Source organism: Pristis pectinata, chromosome 8 (assembly GCF_009764475.1).
Source record: "Pristis pectinata isolate sPriPec2 chromosome 8, sPriPec2.1.pri, whole genome shotgun sequence".
Lineage (NCBI taxonomy): Eukaryota > Metazoa > Chordata > Chondrichthyes > Rhinopristiformes > Pristidae > Pristis > Pristis pectinata.
Window position 1 is genome coordinate 67,148,197 of NC_067412.1, and position 26,740 is coordinate 67,174,936.

Consider the following 26,740-nt stretch of genomic DNA (forward strand, 5'->3'; position numbering starts at 1 on the left):
GAGGTCTCGAAAGTAATGGACTCTAAACACAGTCTGGCGAGGAAGGATTTTATTTACAAACGCAAATGCGGGAAAAGGTGATGAGGACAACACACATACATACGCATCGGTGACAGCACACGTGGGGAAATCGCAACAGGGGTAAAATACATGCGCGCGCGCGCGCACACACACACACACACACACACACACACACACAACAAACTGGGTACAAACAATCAAGGAAAAAGCACTACGCTACCTGCCACCCCTTGACTCAGTGCAGGCATGGCTCCATGCCCAGGGAATCTTAACTTAAGATGCTTTAAACCTGTGGAAATGCACACTCTTACCAATGGTCTCTTCAGCATTGTTTCACGATTCCTCCGGGGCAACAAAGAGACAGAACCAACACATGGAGCACTCTTTATAGTGCTGGAGGGCTGGGGGCGGCCCAGCCCAGTTAGTTCGAACAGGCCAATGACCTGGGCCCGGGTACCAAGGTGTTTACCGAAGCCAATTATCAGGTGCACCCTAATGGGTGGGGGTGGAGTCAGGCCTTGATTGACAGTGGTGTGGCTTTCGACCAAGTGCCGGGCCATGCTGTCATGTGACAGCCTCGGCTCTCCACAATACAACCACCTACAAGACAGAAATGTGTTATAGTATTCTCTGCTTGCCTGGACCTCGCACCTTAAACTCTCAAGGAGCTCAGCACTATCCAGGACAAAACAATCTAATTTATTGGCACTTCATAAGCCATCCTAAATATTCATTCCATCCAGTGATTGTGGTGAGTATCATCAACAAAATGTCCTGCAGTTACTCACCTAGGCTACACTGATACAACCAAGGAGAACAAGAGCAGCAGGCATACGAAAACACCACCACCTTCAGGATCCCTTCCAAGTTGTACCCAACCCTGATGTGGAAATATATTATCAGTCCTTCATTGTTGAAGGGTTGAAATCCTTCACTAAAAGGATGACAGTGATTCAAGAAGGTGATACCACCTCCTTCTCAAAAGCAATAAGGGTGAGCAATAAATGCTGGCCTTGCCAGTGACATCCAGATCCTGAGAAATGGACTTAAAATAAATCAGCAGAATTCAAATGTGTCAATGCAGAGATGCTTTTCCTGGTGTGGTCATCCCAAACTAGCCACACAATCTAAAAATTATAGAGTCAGGGTTGTCAGGAGTGAAAGAAAACAATTAACTCAGAGAAACAGCGAAGATCCAAAATTTATTCCCAAGAAAACTGTAGATGCAGAATCAATTAACATTTTCCAGACTGATGTTAACGTTTGTAAAATTATTAAGCAATGATCTCATAATATGGATTAATGACAAATAAATGGAGCTGAAGTACAGATCATCGAGGAAGTGAAAGCACTCTATTAATTTACAACAAAGATATCAAGGGAATAAGAACTCCTCAATGTGATGTGATATTGTAAGTGCATTCATGAACATTCCTTTCGACTAGCCATCCTAAAAACGCAACAACTGGAGGAATATTTGCCCACAATGATACAAATGTGAAAGCCAATTCCATGCTCCTATCCTTCCGGCTTATAATGTGGGAAATTAATAACAAATAGCCCATAATTATCTGTTCATTAAAATTAATTGGTGGTGTATTTGTAAGAACACATTATTGGCTCAATTATGGTTTAAATGCAACTCTTGAAGCTTGATATCACTCGTGGAAATAAACTAAGTGATACCAACATAATACATTAAAATCGTCATAGCAGAAGGTCACAGGGCAATCTCGCAGACATGCATTTATACCACAACAGATTCCAAAATAACATATTCAAGCACAAATCCAGATGAAGGGTCTTAATCCAAAACATCAGCTGTCCACCTCCCTCTACTGATGCTGCTTGACTCGCTAAGTTCCTCCAGCAGCTCATTTTTTGCTCCAGATTCCAGCAGTTACAGTGTCTCCATATTTAAGCACATATTTTTGATGTGTTCTTTGCTAATCTGTATTGTTACAGGCGTGTGGCCAATAGGAATACTGCTAATCAGGATGTGACATCAGGATGTGGCGTATTTGGGAAGAAGAAAAAGCAGTGTAAAGACAAGTACCTGGCCAAGCATAGTGCAAGTATGATCTCTGTCACTCTTTATGAAGCAATACTCATTTATGTTTGGGGTACATGGGGAACACTAGCTGCCTGCTTGCTTACCCTTTGGTCAAGGGATGGGCATGTGGAATCTAATGATTGCAAAAAATGTAAACTTATCCAGACAGTCTCACGTTACTATGATGTCTGGAATCACATGGTCAGCTCCATATTCTAAAGGCATTGAATACTGAACAAAAGAGATTAATTTCTACTCATTTAGTATTATTGCCAAAACCAGGCCATTGTCTGCTGAACCAGATCGTTGCAATTGTGATGCTCTATTTCACTCTGAATTCAGCTTTTCCAAATAGTCCCCATCGCAGAGACTGCTTGCTATAACCTCTGGAAGAATGCACATTTCCACCCCTGGCTCATTTTATCCGCTGGTAAAATCCTCATTCACAACTTTGTAATTTCTAAGCAATTATTCTAATGCTCCATTGGATGGCCTTCCCTTTTCCATAAACACGCTCCTTCAAGACTTCCAGTTCTGCAGTTTCTCAATTTTAAAATTGTTTTCAAATCCCTTCATGCATTCACCTACCTTTGTAACTTCCCTGGCCCTAGAAACCTCCAAGATATCTGCGCCCTTCTGATCCTGGACTCTTTTGCATCCCTGATTTTCTTTACTCCATCATTACCAATTGAACCTTCAGCTGCCCAAACTAGGAATTTTATTTCCCTACACATCTTCATCTTTCCTCCTCGCTCTTCAGTTGAATGTTTATTTTCTGGACCAAGATTTTGGTTACTTGCCCTTTCTCTTGGTGACTTGATATCATATTTTGTCACATGAAATGTTATATCTTGGTAAATCAAAGGCACAATACTGTTGTTAAGTTGTTAAAAAAGGCTGCGTGTTCTGAGATATGTTATTGATGTATTAACTGAAAAATGGTCCTGCTGTGTACACAAAGGTTGTGCTATTGTGTACTCTGAGCTCCTGCCATAGCAGTCCAGTACTTTAGCTGTTGTTACTGCATACATCAGAATGGCAGCAGTCATTTATTTAGTTCAAACTTACAGCTAATGGCTGTTGTTTTTCCAGTCTTTGATCGCCTGGATCTAGTCTCATATGAAGAAGTCGTACAGCTCCCTGCATTCAACAGAAAGACCCTGGTGCTTCTTGGTGAGCTTTGCTGATTAATAATAACTGACTTCTTAATACTATCTCTTATTATTTCCTGATTACCAAACTGCTTTCAAATATTAAATATAGCTTTATTGGATTGGAGCACTTCATCAAGAGATCTCAACCAGCATACCAGAATCCCCACATTCAGCGCAATCCTTGAAATATGTGCAGCTCATCCATCACATATTCTATTCTTAGAGTAGGTGCAAGGAAGCAGAATCTCAATCTCAACACAAACAGAATGCCTTGCTGTTGAGTATACATTTCCTGATGCTCACAAATGTACCAAAATGCATTGCTTTTTATTCACAGGAGCCAATGGAGTTGGGAGAAGTCACATCAAAAATGTTCTGATTACCAAACACTCAGACAAGTTTGCATACCCAATTCCACGTAAGTGCCGTGCAGGAGACTGCAGGAGAGACAATCATAGTATCATTGCTGTTGGAGTGAATAAAGCTTACTTCTATTATTTATCGATAGAGTACTACTTTTGACAAAGTTTCTCTTCTGAAATGATCAGTTCCATTCAAATATATTTTATCATGTCATGCTGATTTCTTTGATGTCTTTTTGGAGGGAGATTCAGAGGCTCTATTGTAATTGACAGTTACCTGACCCATAAATGTTTGCACTTGAAAGTCCTTCAATCCAGTGTACTCTTTTTAGGGATTTTTTTGAGATGTCTGCTGAGAGGTGATGCCTTGTCTTGGTCCCCAAAAATTCTTTTTCTTGTTCTCAGGCTCCTCACAATTAGAAATCAACCACATTCTGCTCTGAGAACATCAATAGTGCACCACCAAAGCAACTGCAGGATCTGTAGGGTGCCCCACCAGAAGATTGTGATAGTTGTTGTTAAATCTACTTCACCAAGGACAGCTTGTGGAAAATTAACCACAGCTTAAACATCTTTTGCCTCAAGAGTTGAAAAACTTGCTTTTGAGGGGCATTGTGTTTTATTCCTTTATTGTGAAACTTCTCAATGTCCATCTGCATGAATACTTTGACTGAGAAATCAATCTGTATTCAATTTGTGGAAATTTCAATTCAAATTCCTTTGCAGGCTTAAAGGGCAATAAATTCCTAGGGACAGATGCAACTTCCAAAGAGGGATAAGCAAGACTAGCCATGAAACCTACAAAGTCTGTGAGGGAGTCAATTTATACAGGAGAACTCCCGCTGAATTGGAAACAAGCCAGTGTGGTACCTGTTTTCAAGAAAGTTGACATAATCCCAGGTAACTACAAATCCATTAGCTGAGCAGAATAACCTCTTTTATTCACACTTTGTGACCTGAGGTTTCATCGTGGTAGGAAGGGTTTTTCTCCTATGTTTGCACAAACAACCCCATTGGAACCAGCAACAGGAACACAATGTAATGAGCCCAGAGCATTTATGCTGATGTAAAATGCAGGATTGTTGGCTACTATTTTGCTTTGAGTTAATTGATAAAATTACATTCTGATTACCAGAAGCAACAGAAAACCTTGCTTTGCCACTTCTCCATCTGCACCCATCTCCCCTCCAAAATATGAACCTATCACGTTTTCCTTTACTAGACACCTCAAGGTCACCAAAGAAAGATGAAGAAGATGGAAAGAACTACTACTTTATTTCCAATGAGGACATGGTGAAGAACATTACCTCTAATGAATTCCTGGAATATGGAAGCTTCCAAGGGGCCATGTTTGGAACAAAGCTGGAGACAATCCGTAAGATCAACGAAGGACAGGGCAAAATTGCAGTGGTGGATATTGAGCCCCAGGTATGCCCCAATAACTGACAGTCATTCCAGAACTAACATATTCACTTACACCAACCATCTTGTTGAATACAGTGGTGGACATGGATTGTTTGGACACCATGGAAGTAATAACACACTCTCAGTACATTGGAAAATATTAGAGTGCAATGGGGTCAATTCATTTTAATAATTCTGTGCATAATAAATTACTATGGGAGTTAAGGACAATTGGTTGCATGGTGCAAGGCACTTCGCATGTTGATCTTGTGCTTAGAATCAAAAGAGCAGGGTACTTGAATCTCCCTTCAATGCTCTCTTAATCCCCTGTCCCACTACGTACTTGCCATTCGACATAAAATAGACTACTACCTTAAAATATGCCATTAGTTTTTTTATAATGGCCTTGAAGGATAAATTAGGGCAGAGAACTTATGTATTTGATGAATGATCATCCTGGATATTACACATCTATCGAAGTCACCAATCAAAGCTTCGGTTCAATACCTCTTCTGAAAGACAAGACCTCAACACTCTCATAATATTGCACTGAAGCACCAGCCTAGATTTGATTCTCAAATCTTTGGATTGGGGGTTGAACCCATAATCTTCTGATTCTGAGGCAGGTTCAAAACCTGATTCTTCAAAGCAGAAATTTGTTCTTGACGTAAATATACGTTATAGCAGAAGCTGCCCACAACTTAACAGAGCTGAATTTTGGATGCCAAATACACCACACAGCAACCTAATGCATTTAGCATAAGGAATCAAGAATGAACTTCTATGCCTTGGGTCTTCCTATAAAATGGTGGTCGTAATGCAATAAGCCAAATGCTCTCTAACTAAGCTTTGTTATTCTAGGACAAAAATCACTGTACATGAAACTGAAGAGAACGTTACCACCTCTTTTAAAATCAAGCATATTCTCCCATACAGCAATGTACTATCCTAACCCTTCATGTATTTCCTCTATTACCAGGCCCTGAAGGTTCTCAGAACGGCAGAGTTCGCACCACTGGTGGTTTTCATTGCTGCTCCCTCTGCTACTCAGCCAGGCACTCAGGTATAGAGATTTTTTTTTTACTAAACTAAGGTAATTCAGAATCAGACTGTTACAGTTTAGCAAAGATGAGTAACATAGCGGAATGTAGTAGAAAAATAATTGGGATTTACAAGACCTAAGTGAGGGGAAAAAACATAATGGTCATTGCATCCTGAGACATTTTTTCCAAAAATGAAAATACAAGTGTTATAATCCCACATCAGAAATATTTTGCAGTCAATTCACTGGCACGCTGCTCAGTGACAATATTGGCACAGAAACCCTCATCCGAGAAAATGGAGGAAATGCATCTAGCTTGTGAACTACAATAGTATCAAATCTCCCATGAGAACCTGTGGAAGAGCAGCAGTATAAAATATTTTAAAATGCTTTCTTCTCCCTACCATTGTATGTGCAGCTCTCAGCTGAAACAGGGCTAGGAGATGAAACACTGACTTAACTTTGGCTATGAAGACTGTTTTAAAGTCATACATTCTGAACATAAAAATATAGCAGTCATTAAATATAGCAGTCATTAAAACACAAACTAAAAAAGGATTTCAATAGTGGTGCTGTAGGAATGTCCTCTTTCTCTCCAGATCTGTTATGACTTGTCTAATTATATCTTATAACAGTATTATAGTGAAATAAATGGGGTAAGTTAGGGTATAACCCACACGCTTCATTCTTCTAAGATTTATTTTTGACATTTTCAGAAGTGGATTTGTATCCATATAAATCTTCATTTGATAGTAATATTCAAGAGATGGACAGTTTGGTAATGTCTTCCCCAAGACCCTTCTACTACAATTTTATTATTGTTCCTAGCTAGCTTCTGGGATCCCACACCTTGCCAAAGCTTTCATTCTTTTTCATCCTTTTTGAGGACAATATTGAGTAAATGAAACCCATGACAGATTTACCACCACTAATAGATGGCAAAATATAACAGCCACTGCAAGTAATAATGGCTGTTGTCAATGGCAGGGAGCCAGTTTGATTGAGCAGTGTGAGCAGAGAGGCATAATCAAGCCCAGAAAGCAAAGGGCAAAAGCAGATTCAAGATCAGGCAATTAACTTGTATTGTTTTCATTTAAATCTAAAACACCTCAATTTAAATGATATGTCAATAAGTACAAGGGTAAGAAAGGGGATATGGACAGGGAAGTCATTACAGTGAATTTGGGGGGGGTGGGGGTAGGGTGGGGTGTGGGGAAAGAAGGAATACACAAGATCAGCCAATAATTAAGCAGAGACAAGGAATGGATCCCAAGCTAAAAGGTGAAAAACTTGCTCTCAAACACTATGCAAACAACATCAGTTATAGGTAGAATTAAAATGGAAAGAAAAATCCCAATATATATTACAAAGCCCCCAGAGAGGCCATAACACTTAATATTTAATATGAAAGTTGATTGTCCTCACAATCACAGGATATGGCTTTTACAAGCAAGGGCAGCATTGACAATAAAAGATCTCTCAAAGGTTAGGAGAAAACTGATAACTACTACAACATCCAATTAGATAACAGATATGGAATCTCTCTGGTCAAGTGAATGATCATACTTCAAGGCAAATCAATGTGTTTTTCCCCCTAGGCTGAATCTCTCAAGAAGATCCAAAAGGAGTCGGAAATCCTACAGCAAACATATGGTCATTGGTTTGACCTGACACTGGTTAACAATGAACTGGAAGACACAGTGCAAAATCTGGTGGAGGCGATTGAAAGTGCATGCACTACAGCACAATGGGTACCCGTTTCATGGGTCTATTAGTGGACTGTTGCAGAATGGGTGCAGCAAATAAAATGTACTTTTTAAAGAATTCATTTAACCCAAAATCAGAATGTAGTTTGGAGCCTTGTCATTTATAACTAAAACCACCTCCATTAGCTTTTTAGAAGACTTCATTCAATTGATACATCTTTCTCCAGTCATCAAATTTTATATACTTTAAAAGAAGTGACTGTTAAGTAATGGGAGATTTGCAATCGTATTACTCACGATGTTGGCTGACTTGCCTACTACAAAGCTTACATTTGCTTTAAATAACTTTCCTACAACCTCTTGTATGTAACCCTTTAATGTACCTGGCCCAGCATTTAAACTCCTCCACAACACCACTGTACTGAATGACTATGTTATTCTGTGTTCATTCTGTATTTAATATTGCAGCATTTGCACAAGATAGAGAACAATAAAGCATCACTATTCCACCAGCAGGTATTCAAGAATGGGACATGCAGGTGATTAGGCTGATGAATATTGTCAAGAAAATTCAGAATATGTTATCAGTCCACACGTGAACTGCAACGGGGAATGGTGCAAGATATATTCAGGCACGTCACGTCTACCTTTTCACCATAGTACAACCAAGATTCACATCTATAAGTATCTATAAAGATAAGTATTAAGTGTTCCAAATCCTCTAAGTCAACTTGAAATTATGCAAGATATTAGGTGCTAAACATAACTGCAAGATTACACCATATAATGCTATGTAATTTTCTCATCCAAATGGAAATGCTTATTGAATAAATGCATTTACCTCAGTGAATTGCTGGAATAATTAGGTTTTTTGACTGACAAATGGAGACAGCAGTTCATACCACTGCCATATTTAAACACTTAAGGATCACAGAGTTTTGATTGAATAAACCAGCTTTGACTGCAAGTTCACTCATACAGCAAGAAAACAGGCTATTCATGTCCAAGTTGATCAGTGTAAGCAACCATCCCGATTAATCTGACCTTGCAGCAATTGGTCCAAAGCCTTTGTCTGGGCGATTCAAGTGCTTTTTAAACACGTGAATGCTGTAAGAGACTGTTTCCACCGTTCTCTCAAGCAGTGTATTCCAGATACACTCCACTCTCTGGGTGAAAAATGTCTTCAAATCCCTTCTTACCCTAGATCCATATCCTCTGGAGTCAGAGCATGAAAGCAGGCCCTTCAGCCGACCAAGACACCAATACAAACTAGTCCCATTAGACCACATTTGGCCCATATTCCTCCTATCCATATACCTGTCCAAATGTCTTTTAAATGTTGATGTACTTGCCTCAACCACTTCCTCCAGCAGATCATTCCATATACAGACCACTATGGGTGAAAAAGTTGCCCCTCATCTTCCCTATTAAATCTCTTGATTCCTGAACCCAGGGGAAAAAAAAACCCGCATTCATCCCATCGATGCCCCTCATGATTTTATACACCTCGAAGATCACCCCTCATTCTTACTCTCCAATAAATTAAGTTCCAGCCTGTTCAGCCCCTCTCCATAACTCAGTCCCTCAAGTCCTGGCAACATCTGCAAACTTACTAACCAAGCCTTGTACATTCTCATCCAAATCATTAATATAGGTGACAAATAGCATTGGACCTTGCACTGACTGCTGAGGCACACCACTAGTCATGGGCCTCCAGTCCAAAAAAACCTTCCACTATTACCCTCTCTGCTTCCTATCAAGGCAAGTGTGTATCTAATTAGCTAGCTTTTCCTGGATCCCCCTGCAATCCAACTTTCCTTAGCAGTCTATCAAGTGGAACCTTATCAGAGGCCTTAGTGGTCCATAAAAACACCTACCTTATTAACCTCTGGTTACTTCTTCAAAAACTCATGAGATATGATCTCCCACACACAAAAGCTATGCTGATTATCCCTAATCAACCCTCACAATACCCTGGTGAATCTCCTCTTTAGCACCATCACATTTTACCTATAGTGTGATGACCAGAACTGAACACTCCAGCTGAAGTCTGGGCAACATTTTATAAAGTTCGAGCATAATGCCCCCACTCTTGTATTCAATGCCCTGACTATTGAAGGCCAGTATCCCAATACGCCTGCTTGACATTATCTACCGGCGCTGCCACCTTCGTGTATTTCCAAATTTGTTCTGTTACCATTCTAGCCACCTACATGCTCATTCACTGGTACTTACATAGGAAAAAAACAGACACCTTAAAAAAAAACTGATTTAAAACATGCATGCAAATTATTATATGGTGCTATCATGGACAAGTTATTATCCATTCTGTTACAATCTCGGCAAACATCATACACGAACAAGCTCAGCAAGTAGAAAGAAGCCATTTATTTAAAAATGACCAGGCTTGTTTCAATAATCAGACAAGTCTGTACAGTTAAATGTACAATGGGGTACAACTCAACACAGCACATCTTGAAAGTTTACTGGATTCCCCCACCACAGAAGCCGCATTTAGTTTTATTACAATGTACATAATAGAGGGACCTAGATTCCCAATATAAAAATAATTAAAATATTCACATTGGTAGTACTTTGCAAATTCATCCCACTCTAGGCAACTCAAACTTGAAGTCTTCACGGTGCATTTTCTGTTATTTGGTGAACCATGCCTGTGAGCATATGCAGGAGGTAGCAGTCCATTACATTCTCTAAAGGAGTTTGACCTCACATAAATCAAATGAACATAAATAGGAAAGCATTGCCAGGCATCATCAAAACAAATAAACCCAAACAGTAGGGATTTTTTTTCCCTCAAATAGCCAATTTCCCAAACTGTTCACCAAAAACTTAAGCTGATTCATTGGAGCCTTCTGCAGTTGTCAGGTTCCATGCTGTGCCCACTGCTGCTTTGGACATTAAAGAAAATGTTCCCTTTTTGCAAAGGGAATGGTACATACAAAATACTCCCAACTAAGAGGGAATGTTAACTACTGCTCAGTGTCACAGAAAATGATTGCCCCCAGATATTCTTTCCACAAAGTATTGCGCCATTCTTACAGCATGTACATGTACATAATGCACAAAAGTGCATCAATGAATCTTCGACTATTATCCTTAAAACAGGATAGTGAACTGAACAAATCCTAGATACAAAATTGCAAAGTTGAAAGATGAAGTCCATTCAAACAGTACAACTTTAACACCTCTAATTGTTGGGATGGAAATTAGCGCAGTACTCGTCAGATTTGGCCCTGCAAAAGCCACCTCCTCCCTGCTGACTGAGAAGTCCAGATGCAAGTCACCTCATTACTCGCATGATGCAGCTTTTTCCTTTTCCTTCTTCTTCTTCTTCTTTTTGGCGCTTTCAGTCTCCTGTGGACAATTAAGTAGGCAAATAAACAAAATGATTGCACTATTCAAAGTAACTGCTACAGGGCAAATGGTCATTTGACCTCCTATCCTAAATTAATTACAAGAAGTCAGCAGTAAAATTCTTGCAGCCGATTACAGAAATGTCTTCTGTAACAGCTACCATTTAAAGACAATGATATCTTTATATTTATTCTGTTCAGTAACAGAACCATATCAGCTGACAGTTCCATGAAAGGAGCAAATAAGCCACTTATAGCACCACAGAATTATTACTGCACAGAAGACAGCCACATGACCAATCAAGTTCCATTTCCCCCACATACTCCCATAGAACCCTGGCAATTGAAAAAAACATTTACTGTATCTATTTTCCCTTTCAAATCAAAGTGACTGCTACCCACTGCTTAAAAACTTTCCCTCCTGTCAAACATCCTAGGTGTCTCCCCTCTGGTACTTGAACCCTTAACAGGGGGTGTTTCTATTTGATCATCTAAACTAGTCACTATTTTGGATATCAAAATCTCAAACTCTCTTCCAAAAATAATCACCCAGCTTCTTGTCTATCTTCATCACTAGCAGTCAAGGGTAGGTCCTGTAAAGTACATAATATTCCACCCCTGTAATTGTCTCAGAAAGTAACCCCATTTGTAATACAAACTATCACAGCTTAGCATTTTAACTACTGCAGCTGGTTCTTTATAAAGGAATGATCGTGCATCTTGCTACCAGACAGCAAGAGGCTATTGTTATTCTGCACCAGTTATTAATGACACTTACTCCAGTCCCAGACTCTACTTCCATCTCTTTTTTCTTTTTCTTTTCTTTCTTGCTGACTTCTGGATTGGACTTGTGTGCCTCTGATGTAGATACTGGATCACTACTTTCAGTTTTCGCCTATACAAAAGGAAAGATACACTGATAATATTGAAGAATACAAAGTGGCTTCATCTCAGCAACATTCTTATTGAAAGGGGCCACTTCAGAGCCCATCCTCATTATTCGATATCAGGGCTATTCTCTAATCTACCTCTATTTACCTGCCTCCGTCTCCCTTACACACCACCACCCCCTGCCCCTCCCCCCCATGAGTGGTTAAAACCTTATGATCTCAAAAACAACTGATTTACAAGAGTTCTTAATTAAATTGCTTCATCTTTGTCTTAAACGTCAAACCACCCACAATCCAGAAAGTACAAGTTTGCCATCACATCTTGCAATTTAACAGAAGACATCATTCCAGTGAAGGACCCATGAAAAGTAAAACTGTCTACAGTGCTTGATGTGATCTCATTGAAGGCCAACACAGTTTCAGCCACACTACCTTGTTTTGATACACACCCCCTTTCTGAATTTCATGCTACAACTTGTTTACTTTTCCCATCAGGAATACACAGAGCAGACCTGTCTGCACATCACCATTTGTGTGCATAACCTCACATTTCTCCCATATTATATCTGTCAGCTTCTTGCTCATTCACTGACCATATTCGTCCACATACTTTGTATTCACCTCACCACTCGCTTCCCCCCAACTTTGTATCAACGTAGATACATTGTCATCTAAGCTCTTCATAGAAAAGGTAGAGATACTTGTGTGTGTTGGGTGAGGAGGGTGAAAAAAACACCAAGTAGTTTTCAAAAATATAGTTCGAACTGCACCTTGCTCGCCACACAGCCTTAAGACTCCATGCTTATCACTCCAACTCGACCACAAATGTTTAATTCTCCGATTCCCTTTCAACATCCACCTCTCCGCATAGGTGTGGCTTAAACCCTAAATTTGTACGTTTGTCAAGCAGAGACAACTGGGTGCACAAGTCGTGAGCTATAACTCAACTAAGGTTTCTATTTAGAGACCTCTAAATATTCCTCAGCTTTCTTCCTTGTTCCACAAACAGCAATCACACTAAGCCTTTAATTGGAACATTTCCATTTTGCAACATACTAGGCACACTCACCGGCGTTTCCTCCAATAACTTTTGCTTCTTCTCTTTCTTCTTTTTCTTTTTCTCTTTCTTAATTTGCTCTGGTTGGGATTTTATGATCGCAGGAGTGGATGGCACTACTGACTCATCACTCTCGCTTTCACTTTCTCTCTTTCTCTGCAGAATACATGCAAAGTAATAACAATGAAGAATCAACATTAAAGCTCCAAAGTTCCTCACAGCAAATACCCAACTTAATTTCAGAACCTGGGTAGAAATGCCTTACACACTCATCCCCAACTGGGCAACACAGTGGCACAGCAAGATCTGCTGCCTCTGTTCTAGCATGCCAGTTTCAATCCCGACCTCTGGTGCCATGTGTGGAATTTGTACGTTTCCTCTGTGAATGTGTAGGTTTCCCCCCGGATGCTTTAATTTCCTCCCACATCCCAAAGATGTGGACTGGCCACTAAAACTGTCTGTAGTTTGTAGGTGGATAATGGAATCTGGGCAGAATTGATGGGAATGTGGAGGGAGTAAAATGGGGTAATGTAAATCAGTGCTTGATGGTCAGCAAGGACTAAGCAGGCCGAAGGCCCTGCTTCCACACTGCGTGACTATGAGTAACCAGTGAACTCAAACGCATGTGAAAATGAGCAATGCCTTCAAAAGATACTGATCTACCCCAATGAGTTTACAACAAATGCCGTATCATCAGGAAGCACCCAAGAGTCCTTCCCCAACCTTAAATGAATCACCCAATTTGAATGTTCAGGTACTTGTTTCTACAAAACACCCAGCACTGGTGATAGATTGCAGAAGTAGCCAGACAGTGGTGAGGCAGGAACTGATCAAATTAGACAAGGTCACTTTCTATTCTAATAGATCTATGTAAACTACAAGGCTCATGGCTACAGACTAATAAATTTCATGCATTGCCTATTGGTCTTTTCTCACCACCTCCTCTCACCGCCAATATACAATTATATAGTCAATGTCTTTCTAGATTTACTTTGCATGTCTCCTGCCCAGGTTGTTGAATGAGCAAATTCAAGGTCACACAAAGAAAATATCTTCTGTAGAGCAAAGGTGAACTGAACTAAGTTAGCTTCCGTGATCAAAATATTCCAATTTGCTAAACTTAACCCCAACCACAAATATTACTTACCTTCACTGCCTGGACTTGTGCTACATCACTAGGTGCTTCATTACCAGGACTAGAAAGAAAACAAATTGATAAAAAGAGGTGTTTGAAAGAAAATAGTTATCTTCATTAAATAGATACCAAATGGACTGCTTTTGGACACCTGAAGGCAGCCAGTAAAAGGGAGATATAGTATTACCATCAGTAGTCTTAACATGTTAGGAAATGCGGAACGCAACAGTCCCACTAAGAACTGCAGCAATCTCACAATTCCAATTCCTCTTGCAGACTAACTCCCTCTGAAGCCACACCAGACTGGAAAGGGATAACAGCCTGCTAGCTCTTAGCTTGAAGAGATAAATTGAAGTGGATCATCAATTTACTTAACGCTAGAAAAAGTTCAACATTAGGAGACCTCAATATAAACGCTGTGCACCAAACAACTCAGTGTCATTAAACAGAATCAAGTACACAAAAATACATTACAGCGTGTGACTGAAGTGCACCACACAGTGGCTCAACTGCAATATTGTTAATATTGTTCATTATGCAGCAGTGATACAAGTGCACCACCAAGTGGCACAAATCACATCAACTATACAAGTGCGAGGTGAAATTCTTACGTGTAGTCTACATAGTCCTTCTTCCACGACTCAGGAGTACTTCCATTTGGCTTGCCGTGTTTATCTAGCAAACCCTTTTTGATCATCATTTTCTTTTCACTTGCCTTTAAAGTAAAGTAAAAATCAAAATCAAGGATGTGCATTCTACTAATTTTTAGATACAAGTCATTGCTTACTGATCTGAATCACCAAAACCTCCACTGAGAACACAATCTTCTCACCTTCTAAAATACCCAAGTAAATTGACATAAAGCAAAACTCCAATAATCTGCCATTTGATCACTTGGAAATCCCAAGAGTTCAGCATATGGCTCACTATGTTTGCCATACTCCCCTCTAATTACCAGGACCATGGATCCCATGTTTCCTTTTACTCATCAAGGAACACCCACCACCATTCCTTCTCTCTATTCTACTCACTACAGCACCAGTTCCCACTTCTCGTGGCTCCATTTCCTATGCTCCCTTTAAACTGACAGAGGCCCCTGTTCCGATACTCCTTTTAACAGATTCACTGGGATATTAAAAAAAACATGTCCATAACTAATAGGTAACAACATCCAACAGTTTGGAAAATCTGCACTGAGGGTTTCCACTGCCAAGGGAATTTGCACTTCTTCCATTGTATGTAATTCAGCAAACCAGTCCTGCAGTTCCAGCTATTCAGCTACGAAGCGAGCTTAGTGAATTTAAACAGTCAATTTCTAAAATTGGTAAGCTTCTCTTTTCTGCCATCTTTCAGGTTTTTACAGTGAATAATCAGTTAGACAGCTTGGCCTACAACTGTGGAGAGAATAGCTCTCACCACCTTTGATGGGCATTTAAGGATAGACAGTAGCCAGTTACACCAATAATTTACATTAAAAAAAGTCTGACATAAGATGTATTATCCAAGTACTAGCCATCAGTCAGGGGTGATAGATAAAAGTCATCTTTGCACAATGTGCTAATGTTCACTGCAGATCATCATGTGGCTAGACCAACTGGTTCCCATCCACTGTCCAAACAAACTTGGCTTACCTTTGGCCCCAGGCCCCACTTACGAGGGTATGTGTCCCGCTCCATGATGACACGCTTAATCTTTGCCACCACGCCATGGTCACATGTCGAAATCACTGCTGTTGTCATTAATGCAATACCTGCCACCAGGACACAACCAAAATATCAAGATGCAACAGAGGTTTAAGCATATTTTCTTTAACTAAGAATGCAATATTGTTTTTCTGCTCATAGCCACACGTGCACACATGCTCAAAACTATGAGTAACAGTAAAGTAGAAGTCCAAAACAACAATAAAGTGATTTCCTAAATACATTAACTAGACTGTACAATATTTAATAACATCTACATAATCCCTACAAATCACAGTCAATTCCAAGTTCCATTACCGATGCAAATTGCTTCTCCCTTTGTTGTAATGACCACAATTTCCTGGTTCACCTCAATCCCATCTTCGTAACGGAGCAGACCGGGGAGCATGATTTTAGCACCATAACAGATAGCATTTACCTGAGAGGGGAAAAATATAACATAAGACCACCCAAGACTAGAAACAAGGTATTCAGCAAGATTCAGACTCCAGGACATCCTCAAAACCTCAATGGCAAATTCATTTCTTTGACCTTAAATGATATGCGCAAAAAATGTTAAAAATAAACATCTTCAAATTTATAATACTTCACACCAAGTAAAAATATTTCAACGTCAGTAACTACCTTCAACTCCACAAGCCAAAAAAAATGTTCCATTGTGCCAATGTCATTCTCAAACAATAATCAGCACCAGCTCAAAAATAGGAACCACTGAAAAAGGACTGCAATATTTTGGATGCAATATCTTCACAACTTGAATGTAGTGCTTTCAAGTTGCAAGGTGCCACAAGATGCAGGGAAGTAGAGGAAGGAAATTCCAAAACTAAAGGCCTTGACAGCTGGATGTATGGTTGCCAGCAGAACAAAGTTGTTACTTAAAAGAGCCAACGTAGTTGCAAGAACAGGTGTGATGGGTTAACAGAGCACCAAAGTTTTGAATCATAAGTTTACATTCAGCAAAACATGGGCAATAGGTCAGGAATGCACAAATTGTTCAGAGGCAAGATAGCTGCATTTAACAGTAGGCAAGCTTAAGCAGGGCAGCATCAGGCAGTTTTATGGAGGAAAGAAACCGCCTTAGTAATCAACATTTTAAACGGCACAAGTTCAAATTATTAGAGTTTGATCTTTACCAATGTGCCCAATATGCATCTCTAACTTGCATTTTGTCTTGAATTAATACTGCTTTATCCTGCCCCGCACCCCCCCCCCCCACCCCCAACTACTTACTGCACTATCCTTCATAACAATCCGTTTGTGGGTCACCATCAACTTTTCAAGGGGCAAGATGACACGACGTAGATAGGTCTCATCCTTGTTGTGGTCATATTGCCACTGGGCATCCAACACATCGTGCATTGTTACCATGTTATCCTGAAGTTAGAAAGCAAGAGTTTAAGATTACCAACACAAAAATTAATTTCCCTAATACGACTGTCAGCCTGGAGTCTCCTGGCGGACGCACACAAACATGGCCACCATATAAAGACCCCTTGCCTTTCACTTTCCCAAAGTTTAATTACCAGAACAGGAGAAAGCAACCTGCACTGAACTCAACACTTTGGGACAAACCGCAATATAAAAGTAGACATTAGAAACATTGGCTCATTTGGGTATCATTTGGCTTTCATAACTCTTCTACCTTTACATCCTAAATGAATATTTAAAAGTTATTCCTACCTTCTCTCCATTCACTCCTGACCGTACCCTTCTCAGCTCCTGCATCTGACCACCAACTCCAAGCAACAGGCCAATATGCACACATAGTGTTCGGATATATGTTCCTGCCTCACAGCTCACCCAGAAGACTCCTAAATGCAGAAACATTACTGGTTAGACATTGCAGAAAACATTTTCTCAAATGCATCATGAAAATTAAAAGGATCTAGTTAGGTGCCACGCAAAAGGCTGTGGGTTATCTTGAAAAGGATTAGTCAAAGGGCAGAAAAGAGAGGAAGGAACTCTCATTTTCAGGCTGGCAAATTTTTAAACTAGAGGATCAGCTGCTTTTGATTTATATTTGACCCGGTCATTTCATTTGAATGTATTGCATCCAAGTTCACTGAGAAAATAAGCAGTGAGGAGAAATGGAAAGAATTACATTGGGCAAAGTATAATAAAAAGTTAATCAGACTTTTCCAATCATTAAAACAAGATTTTTAAATGCATTGAAACTGTGGAATGTTTGTATACTGGAATATTGGAGTATTTGTATATGAAACAAATACGGTGTAGCAAGAAAGGCACATGACCTTTTTTGTAAAGTGGATAAACAGTAAATAAGCTTTGTTGCAACAGCACAAGATTTTGACCAGATGATACCTGGAGTATTGAATGTAATTTTAAGTCCCTGTACCAGGGATGGATATACTTGCCCTAGAAGCAGTACAACGTTGACATAGCTCTTGGCATGAGAGTACTGTGAAGGCTAACTGTAAACTAACTGGCACTTCATAGAATGTGAAGTGATCCGTGGATCAAAATTTCACTGTACAGTACTCAATACAATAGTGTTACATTTGCTCTACCAGCATCTTCAAGAGATGGAGGTGCTTGCAATCCAAACCAGCTGCTTAAAATCTCCATGTTTAAACATTCACAATGAAGTAAACAAGGTGAATTAGCCATCAGTCAAGGGTGATAGATATGAGTCATCTTGGCACAGTGTGCTCAATTCATCCATTTAACATCATGTGGCCAGAAAGCAGCTCAGAGTTTTTACAAGTCAGTTTTAACAACTCACCTTTGTGACATAATTCCACTGGTCCCATTTAAGACTTTTCAGTTGCTGAACCCTCTGTACCATCACCCATTTCACCAGATACATGCATTCATCTGTTACCTCTAGACACAACCGTACCTATTCTTTGCCAGTCCACCACTTGCTGCACATAAATTTCAACTCATCCTAGACTCCACTGCTTGTATTTTTAAACTCTTACCACCCTATTCAACAGTAGTTTCAATTTCTCACCTAGGAAACCAGTGCTATTTTGCCTAATGGAAGGATACACACCTTTGGTGGATGGATACAAAAACACCCATCACCCAAGTCGTGGCTTCATAGTTTAAATTTATTTTTAAACTACCATGCCCTCATCTCTTCTCAAAGTGCCACAGTGGTGCAGCTAGAATTGCTGCCTCACAGTTATTCTCATAATTCCTGAATATCAGTATTAAAATTTTATAGTGCTTGTTGGAAGTGCATAGAAATGTTCTAAAGATTACTCAACTGAAAATTGGTATTAGAGCAACAGTTAACACTCACCCAACCGCCTCTCTGGATCATATTCAATTAGTTTACTGTCATAGATGGTCCGGACTCTTAACTGCCTTTTAACAGCAGCAATCAAGGGAGGCCGTTGGAATAAGGCTCCTGTCAGCATCTCCAAGCCCTTAGTGCAGAATAAAACTCATTCAGTATTCAGCAGAATGAACATTAGTAACTATACTTGGTTAAAACATTCACTTTGTGAACTACTACTAAAATGGAAACTTTTGAAATTTCCATGTAGACTTATAAAACATCCCCCAAATATCACAGTACAGTTAGACTTGGAATCATCAATTTCAATCAGAAACTTCATTCAATTAAACCCAATTAGAATTATTCATGTACGCGATCAGATGCATCACTCATCTTTATGGGTGGGAGCACAAAATGGCCCCAACCCTAACAAACCATCTCACATTCACATACACCTAAACAGGCACCAAAAACTTCTCAGTAGGACACTAAGAAGATATGGCACAAGATAGATGAAATTCACACTGAACCTAGAACAGGATTCAGCATGTAATGAAGCAAGTGGCTTGCAATTCTCAGAGAATGGATAAACTTATTCATCATTTCACGTACGCAGTATCAAGACACCAAACAATTATTATACAGTATTAGGATTATATACAAGATATGGGGGACAATCTACAACTCGAGTATTGAGGCAAAAATTAATTTTGCAGATTTTTATCTTGAAATTGCGGAGTACTTTACACTTCTTACACCCCAACATTAGCTCAGTTGTATCCCATACATCATTATGTACCTGGAGACTTGCAGTACCTCATACAAACCATCTTCATATTTCTGATCGAAATTTTTTAAAACAACAACAATATAGGCTTACTCACCCGGCTAAGCTGAAGTTCACTTTCAATAGCATTGTGCAGCCGAACAATTCCCACATACTCTTTGCCTATAATTGACAGCAAAAGAGTTGTCAGGAGAGGCCACGTCTGTTATTGTATCTCATATTAAGAGTTTGAGAAACTCAAGATCACTTATAAAGATCCTTTCTCTTTAAGCACCCTTGCACACCCCAAACCCACTTAGAGAGCGTGGGATGACTGAAGACAAAAAGAACCCAGAAAAGCACAGAGGCACTAAATAAAACCTATTGAAACAGAATTCTAAACCTTTACCAAAAGGATGAAACTTCAGTTTATTAGTCTTAGGTTTTCACATTATAGAAGTAAGTGAAAGAAATTGTTAATGCACAACATCTCAAATGTCAATGCAACATCATGCAGCACACCAGCAAAGAAATCCACTCACCAGCGCTCTGTTGGGATTTAACTAGTCGAGTTGCTCGTTCTATGCACACAATTAGACAGCCTGTAACTTTAGGATCCAGTGTTCCACTGTGACCGGTCTTTTCCACCCGTAGAATCCTGCGTATCCATGCTACCACTTCATGTGAGGATGGGTTTGCTGGCTTATCGAGGTTAATGAATCCAGACCTGCAAAGACATCTCTGATATCTATTTGTTTTCAATTAATGACAATTCCCATTTATACAGTGCCTTCAATGTACCAAAAAGAATATGGTCTGAAAGTCAGGAAGGCTAAATATGATGCCCTAGTTAAAAATAACATGGCTCAGTTTTAAGAAACAGTTTGTTTTAGAGAAAGAATTCCACCCCCCCCCCCCCCAATATTTAGGATTAGAAAACTTCAAGCTATCTATGATAACAGCTTAAGAAAATGAGAATGGAGAGGTCAAGAAATGTGGGACATTGAAACAATGTTGTGGATGAGCGCAGTGGGCCAACAGATCCTAGTGAGGGGTTGGAGGTAAAGGGTGCAGTCACAGGAAGACAGCAGTTGCATGACGATGACTTGCTCGATCAGAACCAAACAACTGCAGTGTCACCCACATGGATAAAGGTGGAGAGGCACTATAAAATGGTGGATTGAATGTTTTCAAAATCTGCAGACATGTCAAAGGAATGAGAAATTACTGCTGCTGCAAAAAAAAAATGCAAGAGATTAGTTATTCTGATCAAAACTGAAGTACAACAGCAGAAACTTTATTAAAGGGATAAAATGCAGCTCTGAAGATGGAGTATGAGACTGAAATACGTTTGAGGTCTTGGGGGTGGGAGGTGCAAGGAGGAAAGGAAGACACAACAATCCTGGGGGACAAAAAAGCTTCCTAGCCCTCACCCACTAACATCAAGGACCTCACATATTGGAAGGCTGGCTTGGATGTAAAAACTTACCTTACGTAGTCAGCAATTTCCCTCTTGAGAGGCGAGCAGCCACTTGGAATGGGTGTGTAATGTGCCGTCCGTACATTAAGCTTGTCAAAATTCTGCAAAACAATGAGTATATTGAAGAGAACTTGTATCCAGTCATGCCCTCAGGAGATCCCAAGTCCCTTCACAAGCAATAAACACAATTAATAGTTGCAGGTGAACAGTGCAGCCAATTTACACACAGGCCCACAAACTGGAGTTTGGTATTTCACTAGGTAATGCTCCATTGATGTACCTCGAGAACTAATTAACCAGGATATCAAAACCATTTCATTCAGTGTCATGGGACATGGAATGTGTGGTTTGTCTGATCTCCCACATGCTGATCTGCTTCATTATTTCACTCAAATGCAAGGTAGACTGCTCAATACTGAAATTAGCCCATATCCTATGACCTGTCTCTAAGTGGAGCCAAGATCTCCATTTGCTCAAGACCAGATAATAACTTTATTTTGAATTAACATTAAACAAGCTAATTTTTAAAAATATTAAATAAATAATCTGACTTTTACGTAACAGCCACACATGTAGGTGAGTTTACCTTCAGCAATAAAGGCCAATGAGATGTGTCTAACTTTACTGTCTTTGACTCTGGTGCGATTAGAAAGTCAGTCACCTGCTGGATGTCCTGGAAATAAGAGAAAGAACTGAATTAATTTTGCACCAAGCCACATAAACACACTGTCATACAATATATTGGGACAGTACAAAGAATACATCCAAAACTACAGCAGCCCCCCACTTAGTGGCAGCTCCTCTCCAAATTGCAGTGTGGATTCCATCCAGCAAGAGTTTTTCACCACAGGACAACTAAGGAGAATGCAGGAAACAGCAGGAACCACTGTCATAGACTTTGAACTTACAAAAACCTTACACTTAGTCAACTAAGAGAAACTGTGGTACATTCTTCTCATATTTGACTGCCCTCAGAAATTTGTCTCCATTTTAAAAATGCTTCACAATGGCAAGTAAATTGTGAACTTAATCAACAATTCCACAACAATCTCAGTGCAGGCTGGTGTCGAGTATGGCTGCATCATCACCCCAACACTTTTCTCTTCAATGCTGTACCTCACGTCCAACTAGAACCTAATCAAGCTACATCCCCTCCACTCCAAGGATACTGCAACTTCAGACAGGTAAGTGGAATATGCAATGGCACTCGAAGCATACGTTTGGAGGCTGAGCTCAAATATAGTGCAAAAACAAAATTATGCAGAAAACCAAATTTTCAGTATTTTTGTTATATACTGCAGCTTTCTAAATAAAATTACAGTGAAGTACTAGCCTTCATCTGTAGCACTTATGTGGCTAGACCAGAAAAGGCCACGGTTGAATACATACCCCAATACTTTCCTCAGGTTTCTTTCTATGCTTCTTCTGTTTCTTAGTAGATGCTGCAAGAGGAAGATAAAATTGTTTAGGAAACATACGTTCTTTACCTGATGCACGTCTACTTTAGAGTATTTCAGTACTATCTAGTAAAGCTGCATGCCAACTAAGGGCAATGTTATTGAAATGAAATCACAATGCTGCAAATAAACAACAGATCAGATCCACCTGTAGAAACAAAAGAAGTCACTTACAAGCCAATAAACTTTCATCTTAACTGGAAAAAAGTGAAGAAAGTTTTAAAATGCAGGGAAAAGTGAGGGGTTGGGGTAGAAGGTCTGTGTTGGGGGTTGGTGGGGGGGGGGGGAAGAACACAAGAGATTGACACAATTGGCGATGATCCCATCGAAACACAGTTGCAATAATAAAAGGCATATCCAAGGGAGATGCAAATTAGAGATGAATGAAACCTGAATTTACAACAGTGGCAAAAAATGTCAGAAATGTCCTAAACAAGGCCAGAATGACTGATTACATGAAACATTCGATTTCAGTATTGAGCCCAGAAGCCTGTAATGTGTTGAGTAAGAAAGTGCTGTCTCTGGGCCATACTCTGAACTTTGTTGTAACAGTGCAGGAGTTCATAGACAGAGGTCAGACATGGAGCAGGCTGGAGAATTAACAATACAGACAAAGACTCAGAGCCACCCTTGCAGAATGAACTGACACAATTTGAAATAGCAGTCACCTAATCAGTGCTTGCTTTATCCAACATAGAAGGACCACATTGCTAGTACCGAATGGAGAATATTAAACTAGAAGTAGCACAAGTAAATCATTACTTCACTTGGTAAATGTTTGAGGCAAAGGACAGTACAGTAGCAAACTTACTTCAATCTCAGTGGCCCTACAGGGAAGGCGATACGAAAATGCAACTGGTGGTGGAGCCACAAAGGTGAATCGCGGTATCCTAGAGGAAACAACCCCTTGGGAAACTATGCCTGATGGTGGCACTACAGAAGTGCCGGAATGGACTGAGTCTGGAGACCATTGGCGTGGAAAGTGAGGACAAGGAGAATCCTATCCACGTTTGTGAGAGCAGAAGTGCAGGGAAGGGAACAAAAGATTGACAGCCTTGTGAATTACACTGTATGGGGAAAACTACAATTAAGGAGAAAAGCACAACAGCAGTAGCAATATTCGATGCAACAATACCGGAACAGCAATGACAGAAAAAAAAGAGCCATAACAGGAAACAAGGTAGGAGCAGAAGCTGAGGCATCCATTGGTGTTGTAAATTATAACCATTAATATTCCCCTGAATTGGAGATAAGCAAGTCAAGAAAGGGAAGAGTCAGGGGTGGACAAGCCAAAAGTGAGAGCAAGGTAGAACTTAGCAACAAAGTAGATTAATTTTTTTAAAAATTTTGTACGATCGTAGGCAAAACAGGTAACGATCAATGTACCAGCAAAAGACCTGAAGCGAGAGTACCCGAGCAGGACTGAAATAAGGTTAAACAAAACAAGTTATGTGGGACAAAACTTGACTGTAATGCGACCAGCAGAGCAGTCATCCATTGATATTTAGCAATGGAGTACAAGATGTGGGATTACCAGGTTGGTAGCTGTATAGTGGAGCTTTCCAGAAGTAGTGAAGTCAGTGACCGCATGAGAAACAATAGCCCACTGTTCTATGGTGAGGTCCTATTCTGGAGAGAGGGACGAAGGAGCTGGTATTCAGCCTCTGCAGAGTAGGAAGTTGGTCTACCATCAGGTCAGCATATTTTATGACATCTTTGGGGTTAATCCTGAATGAGCAGAGCACTGCATATTCTGTGGTTATGGAGGCATAAGCAGCAAGAACAAGTGGAAAAAACTAAAATGGTCACCATCCCACGATCTGCTTGCAATAATTAGATCTAACAAGTGCATGCTTTGGGAATTTTGGGGGACAGGAAGAGTACATTTTCTGGGGTGAAGATTCCTGGCCAAGGAAGTGTACGTAAAGACAGAGGAGTAAGACTTCAGCATATCACATGGGGATGAAGCCACGGCTAATATCAAGCTCTAATTCAAACCCAAGTTCACTGCAGCAGTTGAAACATGTGAATTAAAAGCCAAAAATGCCAGATATACTCAGGTCAGGGGCATCACTTGAGAGATTAACAGAGTGAATTGTTTCTCTCTCCACAAATGATAGCTAGCCTGATATTTCCACCATTTCCTGCATCTAATTGCAGCATTTTTTATTTTGCTTTTCAATCTTTACATTATAATACAAACTACCACGATAACCTACCAACTTTGGGATATGAGGTAAGACTTAATCAGAAAGTGCAAACTCTACACAAGCAGCAGGGGATCAAGGTAGATCTCAGTTTGCCCTACTAGCTGCGCCACCATGCCACCCCAACGTCACCCATTAACAAAGAGTACTCCATGCAATCGGGAAAACGTGAATGCGAGAATAAGCTGTCTGAGCGGCAAATTTCAAACTACAAATGTGTGGGAAAGGGGGCGGAGAAGCAGGGAAGAAGTCAGGCCTGGTGATCCAGGCCGCGGCCACGAGGTGCCGGCCACGTGCTCGACACCTCCGCCTGGCTCCTGGGTCACAGGGAGCCGAAGGACGCGCCCAAACTCCTTCCAACAACAGGAGCCCGCCAAGACCCTGCGTGCTACGGGGGGGGGGGGGGGGTTGCAGAGACGCTGCCAAACCCCGGGTGAGCCCCAGGACGGCGGTCTGCAGCCGCCGGCCCGTGCCCGCACGTCCTTCCCCGAGATTTCCAGGCTGCAGCCGTCCACGCAGCCACAGCGGCTGCACATGCCCTACGCGCACCATCCTCGCTGTGCTGCCACTGTTGACTGCACGGGTTGCTGCTGTCTCGGCTCCCGGGAGCACTCACCATCTCCATCCGCCATCTTCCCGCTCCTCTCGGCAAATGAACGAGGAGCGGCCCGATCTGCGCATGTCCCTTCCAGCGCCCGGCCCCACAATGCTCCGGCACATGCCTGCCAATCACTCCAAGCCGAGGCGGGCACATTCCCGGGGCCTGTCAATCAATCCCGAAGCAGCGTCTCGACCCCCTTGGCGTCTAGGGATGCTGCTCCCCGCGGTGAGTTCCTTCAGTGGTTTATTTTTAAGCTCCAGATTCCAGCTTGCTCAGTCTCTTGTGTCAATGGCGTATCTCACGATGCATGTGCATGTCAGTAGGGGTGAACCCGGAGCCCTGCTGTGCCCATGCTCATTGTGTTTCAGCCAATCTACAGAGAGCCGAGTCTCACCCAGCAAATCTTTGCGAAAATTCGGAGAGCGGAGATCCAATAAACGGGGGGCGGGGGTATCGGTTGCTGTAAGTGGTAAGAAAAGATCTAAGAAATTCGTCATCTATTCCCAGTAAGGATGCAGAAAATAAAAAGCAAACTATTGCTGCTTTTGACAAGTTGAAATATACATATCCCACCACCTTACCTCTCCTAATTTATTACACAGACTTAGAAGCTTAATGTGTCGATGAATGTCCTCATTAAATGTCCCATTTCGATTTATCCTATCAGACACTCCCTTTGGTCTTCACATAGCTCGCTCACCTCTCCCATCAAAAGCTAACCTGTATCTCTCGAAAATAAAACTGCAGATGCTGGAAATCTAAAATAAAACCAGAAAATGCTGGAAAACCTCAGCAAGTTAGGTAGCATCTGTGGAATGAGAAACAGCTAACGTTTCAGGTTAAAGACCCTCAGTTCAATTTTTCATTTTCTGTGTTTATTGTATCTCTCTTTGCCAGTTCCAGCGAAGAATTCCAGACCCAAAACGTTGAATGCTTCTCTTTCCACAGATGCTGCCTGGTTCTTTGAGTTCTTTTTCCCTGGCTTTAAGTGTTTTTGTTACACTTTTAATTGACTTTTTAAAAATAGTTACACAGTATGTTAATAAATTTACCAATGATCCAGGTAAGCAGAAAAGGACCC

The 26,740-nt window shown here is 40.7% G+C and overlaps 2 protein-coding genes and 4 non-coding genes across 7 annotated transcripts in view; 1 reads left to right on the plus strand and 5 right to left on the minus strand.

The window, feature by feature from the left end:
* mpp1 (MAGUK p55 scaffold protein 1) overlaps positions 1–8,592 on the plus strand; it is a 40,916-nt gene extending 32,324 nt beyond the window's left edge. For both annotated transcript variants that reach the window (XM_052021124.1, XM_052021125.1), the window contains 6 exons: positions 1,987–2,096; positions 3,167–3,247; positions 3,566–3,646; positions 4,813–5,018; positions 5,974–6,057; positions 7,635–8,592. In XM_052021124.1, coding sequence (XP_051877084.1) covers positions 1,987–2,096; positions 3,167–3,247; positions 3,566–3,646; positions 4,813–5,018; positions 5,974–6,057; positions 7,635–7,811 — 739 coding nt within the window. In that variant the 3' untranslated portion in view covers positions 7,812–8,592. The remainder of the gene's footprint in view (positions 1–1,986; positions 2,097–3,166; positions 3,248–3,565; positions 3,647–4,812; positions 5,019–5,973; positions 6,058–7,634) is intronic.
* Positions 8,593–10,110: 1,518 nt separating this feature from the next.
* On the minus strand, positions 10,111–25,777 carry dkc1 (dyskeratosis congenita 1, dyskerin). The gene is made up of 16 exons (XM_052021545.1): positions 25,675–25,777; positions 22,784–22,836; positions 21,981–22,067; positions 21,404–21,495; positions 20,457–20,641; positions 20,033–20,097; positions 19,170–19,296; positions 17,582–17,712; positions 17,132–17,275; positions 16,199–16,319; positions 15,830–15,948; positions 14,810–14,913; positions 14,211–14,259; positions 13,076–13,219; positions 11,895–12,011; positions 10,111–11,117 (listed from the first exon to the last, which is right to left on the minus strand). The coding sequence occupies exons 1-16, from the start codon at positions 25,688–25,690 to the stop codon at positions 11,052–11,054; spliced, it is 1,620 nt and encodes a 539-aa protein (XP_051877505.1). The 5' UTR covers positions 25,691–25,777; the 3' UTR covers positions 10,111–11,051.
* LOC127573961 (small nucleolar RNA SNORD83) lies at positions 15,709–15,784 on the minus strand. Its single transcript, XR_007956847.1, has one exon. It is a non-coding gene; the product is annotated as a small nucleolar RNA SNORD83 (small nucleolar RNA).
* LOC127573965 (small nucleolar RNA SNORA36 family) lies at positions 17,334–17,468 on the minus strand. The gene has a single exon (XR_007956851.1). It is a non-coding gene; the product is annotated as a small nucleolar RNA SNORA36 family (small nucleolar RNA).
* LOC127573960 (small nucleolar RNA SNORD83) lies at positions 18,524–18,599 on the minus strand. The gene has a single exon (XR_007956846.1). It is a non-coding gene; the product is annotated as a small nucleolar RNA SNORD83 (small nucleolar RNA).
* Positions 19,521–19,756, minus strand: LOC127573967 (small nucleolar RNA SNORD17). Its single transcript, XR_007956853.1, has one exon. It is a non-coding gene; the product is annotated as a small nucleolar RNA SNORD17 (small nucleolar RNA).
* Positions 25,778–26,740: the final 963 nt, after the last annotated feature.

What these genes read in the sequence shown, in the direction of transcription:
- dkc1 (XM_052021545.1), bottom strand. An exon ending in GTGAACTTCAGCTTAGCCGG is followed by an intron (nt 19,297 to 20,032) that starts GTGAGTAAGCCT and finishes TTCTGCACTAAG; the next exon opens with GGCTTGGAGATGCTGACAGG. An exon ending in AAGTAGAGTCTGGGACTGGA is followed by an intron (nt 11,118 to 11,894) that starts GTAAGTGTCATT and finishes AATTGTCCACAG; the next exon opens with GAGACTGAAAGCGCCAAAAA.